At 36.0% G+C, this 8,457-nt stretch overlaps 1 protein-coding gene across 1 annotated transcript; it reads right to left on the bottom strand.

Annotated features, from left to right (window-relative positions):
- Window positions 1-987: 987 nt before the first annotated feature.
- On the bottom strand, window positions 988-7,512 carry Itgbn (Integrin betanu subunit). The gene is given in 7 exon segments (XM_068284031.1): window positions 988-1,958; window positions 1,960-2,214; window positions 2,897-3,092; window positions 3,147-3,897; window positions 6,965-7,154; window positions 7,226-7,302; window positions 7,363-7,512. Coding segments are annotated over 7 exon segments (2,394 nt in total). The 5' UTR covers window positions 7,442-7,512; the 3' UTR covers window positions 988-1,112.
- Between the last annotated feature and the right edge of the window lie 945 nt (window positions 7,513-8,457).

Genomic DNA, 8,457 nt, shown 5'->3' on the forward strand with positions numbered 1-8,457 from the left:
ATTTAGTTGAAGTGAAGTGCTTAGCAATCGGAAGTTGAGAAAGAAAGAACGAGAGAGAAAAAGAAAGTGGAAGTTAGGCTTAGTTTTGTTTATACTTTTTATACAAATCTTTTAAGAAAAAAAAAACAAAAACATACAAAAACTCTCCTTATGTAGGAACTCAAGTGCAGTCAGGTTTTTTATACATATAATATTATTAATGCATTTTATTAAATTAGTTTAGCAGTTCTATCAATTGTTTCCCTTTTCGTATCCATCCAAAACGTTTTGGGCACAGTCATTCTAAAAAAAATAAACTACAAAATAAACTAAGACAAACAACAAAAACTTATAATTAGTTAGTTAGACTTTGTCTTACAATTCTTCAATGGAAATTTACACAAAAATTTGTTAGTTAAAATAAAATACTTTCTCTATAGTTAATTTATCTTATACACAATGTAATTATAAAATCAACAACTTATTGAAATCAAATATAATATAAAAAAAAAAAAAAAAACTTAAAAAAAATAAAAAATAAAAATGTATTTTTTATATGAAAACATCAAAAGAGAATTAATCTATAACATATCTTATTTATCTTTGTTGTTTATAAAACAAGGACTTGTTTAAATATATTTCTTGTGAAAAATTGTTGAAGATAATATTAAAGATTAAACTAAAGTAGTAGCGGATTTAGGTCATCCTTTTTTTGGTAAGAGAAATTGGATGGCAAACGTTCTTGGATATTAAAATTTCATCAACTATACTATATAATATATATGTATATTCGGAAAATCTAGATATCGGAACATATTTTTGGCTTTGAATTTTAAAATCAAACTTAAATCACTTAAATTGGACATAATGTTTTTGTTCTTATCAAGCTTAAAAATGCTCTAAACTAATGTATTTGTTTTAGAAACATTTTAAATTTAAATTGGATAAATTTAAAATGTCCCCTTGAAGCAACTTCGAAAAGTTTCTTCATTTCGGGGACTAAACCTGAACTATTTATATATGTATGTAGAATTCTTGGCTTGTCAATTCTCACAGAGGTACCTTGGACCCTCATTTTGGAGTTATATATACACAAAACACTCGTAATCAACACTCTATCGTAGCAAAAGGATTCAACTGGCAAAAGGATTTTCATCGTACTTAACACTTAAAGCCTTGGGCACTACATATCTACCGACTGGATCTCTATAAATGGGATTCTCGTGACGCACAACCTTGGCTTGTTCCTCCTCAAAACGAGCATATTCCCGGGCATCCTTCCGCTTGACACACCACCAGACAATCAAAATGAGAGCCAGGCCAGCAAGTAAAGTGAACAAAGAGATGAAGCCAAAGATGGCATAATAGTTTGGGGGTTCACAATCGATGGCTTGTATCGATAGATAATTGGTATGTCCGACGACTGAATAGCCAAAGTAACTGTCACACGGTATGCCATGTTTATTTGTAATGCGCACAAGACACTGCACCGAATCGGGGTCCAATTCGGGGACAAAGGCATAGGTGAAACGATCGTTGTACTCAGTGCTGGTGCAGATCTCAGTTAAATTCTCACAGGCGCCCATGCCCTGTTTCTGGGAGATCAGACAAGTGACACAGGGCTCATAGAATTGGCACAGCTTGTTATCCTTCTGGGAATCGATCTCACAGAATTTGCCTAAATATGGTTCATTGCATTGGCATTCACCACAATCACAGGTGCCGCGTTGCGAGCAAACCTCTCCGGTAGGTCCCATGCACGCTTCGGTGTCCTCTTTGCAGTTGCAACGCGTACCAGACCAACCGTATTTACACACACACTGACCACAATAGCATTCGGCCCGATCCTCTTCACAATCCACACACTCGCGACACTCACAGAACTTGCCCGTATAGCCAGGATCACAACTGCAACTGCCGCAGTCGCATTCCCCATGATTGGAGCACACCTGGAGTGAATGTTGGCCGTCCCCATTCTTTTTGGCGGCACTGCAATAGCAGAGCTTCGTTGGTCGTGGCATTCGAGGGATCAGTGGGGCAAGTGCAATAGGTGCCAGTCCAACCGTCATCACAATTGCACATGCCACAATATAGATAGCCATGATCCTCACACTGAAATCGCCCGTATTCATCCTCGGGTTCGGGTTCCTCCAGACAAGGGCAAGGACGTTGCAGCTCCACATCTATATCCATAAACTCATTGAGTGATGCCTCCTCCACTCGTATCTTTTGGGTCTGGAAGATAAAGGCATTTTTGGTTTAGCTCTAGATAAAAAACTTCTTTTCAGGCTTAAACCAGTTGCGAATTCTAAGCGAAAGAACATCTTTCAATATGAAATATGAACGAAAATCGGTCAAATCGATCGTATTTTGTTGTACTGTTTTTTTTTTTTACTAATTTTTAACCGAATTCAAAATGTTATATCTCATAAATCTAACCCAATTTTTTAAAAAACTTTAAATTTGAAGTCTTTTTGTCACGGATCCTAAGTAAATGAATATAAGGATATCTAAGATAAGCTCATTACAAAAAATTTTAAATTTAGCCGCAATATTCTTTTTTGGGGCCAATGAAATTTTCAATTTTGTATGAAATTGTGAATAACACGAAACTACGAATCAAAGTTATAGTGCTCTTTTGGCTTCGGATTCCTAGATCTTCGGATTCCTAGATCTACAACTTCTTCAGAGGGTGAAAATGGGTTGGAGGGACTATTTATTCAAAGGCACCTGTAGAAAAAACCGTGTAAGATGAGATGGTTACTTCATTAGGTTATATGGGGATCGAGAAAATCACCACCACTGTATATAAACCTGCACAACTCTAATTGGTTTTAAGAGATTCCTTAGAAAAATTCAATTCTTTTTAAACAAAATCCTTAACATCTTATGGTAATGTTTGTTCATACATACTCACATAAACTTCATTTTTAGGGTATTCGGTTAGTGTAACATCGACAAAGAACTCAATTTCTTTGCCCAAATTAACATTATTGCAGTAGTTGCGCTTCTGCAATTGCGGAAATTGGCCACCACAATCAGTGTAGTATTCCATTTTGATGTGTTCTGGACTATTATCATCGAACTGGGTGCGTTTGATGAAGCTCTCGTAACTGGAAAGTACATTTATTAGTGATGGAGCACTGTGAGTCTATAGATTTACCCACCTCTTCTTGATCAATTCCAAAATGTTGGACGAATCGGCACTTAATTTCTCTACATTACTAATCTCCTTCATGAGAAAACTCATTTCGTGATAAGTGCCAACAACATCTTCGGTTACAGCAAAGATCACATTGATCTTGCGGCGCAAAAGTTCTCTGTAGATCTCTTCGAGCGATGGATAGTCGTACTCCAATGAGCCAGTGTATTCACCGGCAGCACTCAAATGACATTTTTTATCATTGCGCTTGACTATGCCAGCTAGGAGGCCGTCGCCAGCGAAGTGCATGAAGCCATCGGTCACCAGGATGACCACTTTACGAGCTTGCTGTTTCCAGCCAATTTCCTTCTGGCAAACAATGACCTGCATTAGGGCATCGAAGCCACCCTCTAGATTATCGAGATTTCCGGTTATTTTGCTTCCCGCCACAGCGGTCGTAAAGGCTTTGATGTCATCGGTCAGGGATAGATGATGACGATAGCCATACGTTGGTTCACAGGTGGCTCGTTCCACTGCACAGGGGTTATCTTTCCACTTCTGCGAAATCATGGGCATGACTGGCTTATCAGCAAACGAACCGAAACCCAAGCGATAGTTATCCGTCAGATTGTGTAGGGTTTGAGTCAACGCCGTTCCTAGCTGCTCCAAAGTATCCTTATCATCGCGCATTGTCCAGGTCAAATCCATCAGGACATACAAATCGAGTGGATTGTTGCGTGCCGTGCGATAGCTCAGTTTAATGCGTTGCGTGTTTCCTACATCAGTGGATAGAAGAAGGGAGACATAGATAAAGGATTGATTCGAGTTTTAATATCTGCTTTATGAGCTGTTTTACGAGCTGCTATCAAGCTTTGTCCCATTCACTTTGCTCCATCTCTCTCTCTCTCCCTCTCTTTATCTTTTCACCGAATGCAACCCTTCATTACCACTCTTGGACTTGTTTTCACACCCAAACTAAATGGTTGTCTTCCCTTTTTTATTTCTCTTTAGTTTTTTGTATGTATAAATCCTTAAGCATGCAATTTTCCCTTTGGCTTAATTGCAGTTTACAAGGGTTTTTTTTCCTTTTTTTTTGTTGTGTTAATGGGTTTCAATTGAATGGCCGTTCGCCAAACTGCATAAAAAGTGCTTCCAAATGACTCTCAACTGGATAAGAAGTAACTTGCAATCATCTATAGAGCTAGAGCTAATAATAAACAGATGCAAGTCACTGAATCGCTTGATAACCCTTTCTTAACTTGGCTAATGTAGTTATAGGAGGGCAGAAATTGTATATCCATTGCTTAATGGAGTTCCATGTTAATAACAGACTTCTGGTATTTATTATTTATCAAACTTATCCTAAAATTGGTTTAAGTTGGTTAAACGTGGATAAAAAATATATGGGCAATTCTTGAATGACAAAAAAAATACTATTTGAAAACACATATGTTTCTGAAAAAGGTCTAAACTTATGTGTCTTGGCCTTCGTTTTCTAGAAAATCAAAAAAACAAAGTTATTCCATACAAATACAGACTTTTATTGGGAATTCCCTATGTACACTTTAATGAATAAACTTTTCAATTCTAGAAAACTAACAGCTGCCTTTCTTGCCAAAGTTTTCTTCTGAATACAAAATAGCAAATATTTTCGATAAATCGAGGTAGCTGGATCTCAATTTTAAGTTCGTTAAAAAGAAAGTTTCCTCTAAAGAACACAGTAACATTCTATATATTTGATATTGAAGATTTGCCTTGCCTGGTTAGACTCGATGTAGAACTAAGGTACACAGTTGGGATAGAGAAGAACCATTCATCCCATAATCTATCTAAAATATATCTAAAATTTATTAAAATGGCGTTTAACATTTATTTGACTCTACAAACTCCAAAACCTACAATGTTTAAAAGGTCACTTAGCACTAAGGAGTAATGCGGACGACAAGCTTTTCTTTTGAACTCCCAGTTAAGGTTTCTTGAGGGTTCATGGGGAAATGGTTGTAGAAAATCAAGCAATTTGCTGTTGTGTTAGATCGTGTCGTTTCTAGATGTCGTCTTAGATGTTACGCCCATGCGTGTCCATATGTCCTTCTGCTCACCTATCGGTGAGTCTAGCTGAATGCATTTATTTCCTGAAGCTAAGCCTTAATGAAAGAATGGATCATTTACCTAGGTTACAGCAGCATATTTTGGAGTGGAAATTTTAAGGAAATGGGCTGAAAGTTCTCTATCAAAAGAATAAGGAAATGTGAAAAAACTGTATCATGTATGGATCAAAGTAAAAGGCCGGGATGTTTGGGCACTCCTCCTTCTATTAAGTTTTCAAATAGGTCAAATTATGACAAAATGTCAACGTAAAATTTTGATTCATTGATTGGACATCGGACAATGTAGTTCCTTTATCCGTCCATGAACTGTGTTATTGTATTTAACGATTTCCCTAAATCTTAATATGGTTTTATAATACAAATTTAAAAGTGAAATATCAAAGAAGTTAAATTCGGCTATGCCGAAGTTTATATACCCTTGCCGTCCTTGACAATAATAATTTCACATGTTCAAAATTTGTTTTCTGCAACTCAATTCATTAATATACAAACAAAACAATTTTACTCTTCATACTATGTACAATTTGTTCTTCTTCTTCCCTCATTCCCTAAGCAAAGCAACGCACGCATACACATACAGTTTATGTAGCGTTGCGTCTGTGTGTGTATGCATGTGCTCTGTTGATTTGATGATGACGTAGTAGGCAGCAAGCAGAGCTGCCGGCAGCGATTGAACCGATTTATATAGACTGTAACTTGTGTTCTATTTATCCGATCAGGGTCAAATTTTGGGATCTGAGATTTTATATCAAATTCTATTATATTGGTAAATTTCATGGGGATACTCCAATTTTTGCAAAAATTTTTGTTCCAGAGTTATATGATATAGTAGTCCGATCCCAAAGATTTTCATACTTTATCTCACCCGGGTAAAAAAAAGCTCCCAAAAAAAATTTCATCCCGATAGCTCTTAAGATGGCTGAGTAAAACGCGTACGCACCGACGGACAGACGGTCAGACGGACAGACGGACATGGCTATATCGACTTAGCTTCTCATGCTGATCAAGAATATATATACTTTATGGGGTCGGAAACGTCTCCTTCTGTGCGTTACAAACATCTGACCAATTTTATAATACCCTCTGCAAGGGTATAAAAAAATTCAAAAAAAAATTATTTTTATTCCTCACGACGAAACATTCGGTAAATACAAATCCAAAAAAAAAAACACAAACTTTTGTGGTTTTCATTATTTTTGAAGCGATTATCATTAATGTTAACATGTCTAAAGTCAATCTATTTAAATCTGAAAATATTTTGGTCAGATCAAGTGACTTTAGAAAAGGCTGGAATAAGTTTTAATAATTGGTTTTCCTTTCATTTTTAAAGAACTCTTAATAGAACTCCAAGGAACACTGAACATGCTTGTTTAAACCCAATAACTCACAATATTTTGGCCATTTCGAAAACGGCTTAGCAACTCTGAGAGAGAGAGAAATTGTTTCATTTAGCACCTTTGCACAGTTTCCTAGGGGTTCAATGAACGCAAATAGATTCCCACGCTTAACACCAAGTGATTCGGGAGATATGACATCAAATGCTGATAAGCACAACAAAACAACAAAACTAATGTGGAACAAATCGGCTAGACAAACAGTGGAAGAGTATTTGGTTGACACAATTTTGATTGTGGTTTTAGGGTGGCTACTTCATAGCACTTTTCCCTAGCACACACACACACACACACTCACAATATTATACACGGTGTAGAACACGAGCGATAAGATAAGTTACCTTTGACCAATTTGAGGTAGACACGCTGTGGGGTAACTTGTACGGCCAGATCATCAAGGGTCTCATAGTCCTTGAGTGGTTTTTGTTGCAGTAAATCCAATACTGGTTGATTTTCATATATTTCCTCCTCACTACAATTGAAGCTGAGCAGCTGGGAGCGGGTGAAACACCGCGAACGCACCTGATAGGTCTACCCACAGAAAAAAAAAGAGAGTGTGTGAGTCATTAGAAATTAGGGTTGATATGAAAAAACCAACTCACCTTGTCGGTACACCAGGCACATTCCAGGTGTGCTCCCAAACACCTTTCACAGCTATCCGCATGCATGCATTGCTCATCTGGAAAATGGGAAAATTTAAGGTAAAATCTATTTTCCTATTATATAAGGCGAAAGATACCGATTGTTAAGGCACGTATCGTCGTCGTGGTTAGTACAAGAATCAACAGTAGATCACACAAACTAATCCGTATGGACATTCTGATTGACTCCCCCTTTACCCCGCGATTGTTTATACTAATTATATTGAATAATATTCCGCAAATTGTGAGAGAACCTTCTAGCGCCAAGAGTAAACCGAAACTAATATTTGTTATATGAAAAATATCGTTGAAATGCCTCTCATTAGCTCATTTTCTATATGTGTGCGAGGCTTTTGAATGGCTGTTACACTCTTATCTTATCGAAAGCAGTAAAAAAATTATTATTAAACAATACTACTACAAAAAAAAAATACCACTACCTACATATATATTTAAGTATATATAGTTTGTATAGTGTAGAACAAATATAGAGCACTGTTACAATAACAACAGTTACGATTAAATTGGCTTAAATTGGGTGTGTGACAACGTCACAATATTGAAAACGATAAGAACGATCCCAATTTATAAATATATTCAATATGCAATGATGGTCAATCCATGGATTTGTTAAAAAAGAATTTACTTTCACTTTTTAGTAGTTTACTTTGAATCGGATTAGTGAGATAAGCTTTTGATAAGTAAAGCTCTCGTTGAGGTACTATACTTTACTTGGGTGTCGAAAATTGTAAAAAAATGTTTTTTGGGATCTTAATTTTATTAGAGATTTAAATCTCTTCCACAAGATGCCTTACCTTTTTCAGGCTTTTTGAGATCTGTAGACCAAGGACAAAGCTTAAATCATAAAACAGCTCAAAAAATAAATTGTTAGTTTTATGAACTTCTTTTAATTGATGCATTTATCATTTACATACATAAATCAAATACGTACTGATATTTAATTTAAATTTCTACCACATTTTCGGACTGAAGGGATTATCTAAATATAAATAAAGCGTTGAATTCCTCTTGCCCATGATTATTAATTCCGAAAAATTGCTAATTTGCAATTTATATTTATAAAATTTCAAATGCTTGATTGGAAATTAAAATGCCATAAGAAAAATAAAATTTAAATTCTTTCACCTTTAAATTTGCTCACCTTAAAGTTTGTTACACTTTTACCCTCTAAA

This window comes from Drosophila tropicalis, unplaced genomic scaffold (assembly GCF_018151085.1).
Source record: "Drosophila tropicalis isolate 14030-0801.00 unplaced genomic scaffold, ASM1815108v1 contig_3, whole genome shotgun sequence".
Classification (NCBI taxonomy): domain Eukaryota; kingdom Metazoa; phylum Arthropoda; class Insecta; order Diptera; family Drosophilidae; genus Drosophila; species Drosophila tropicalis.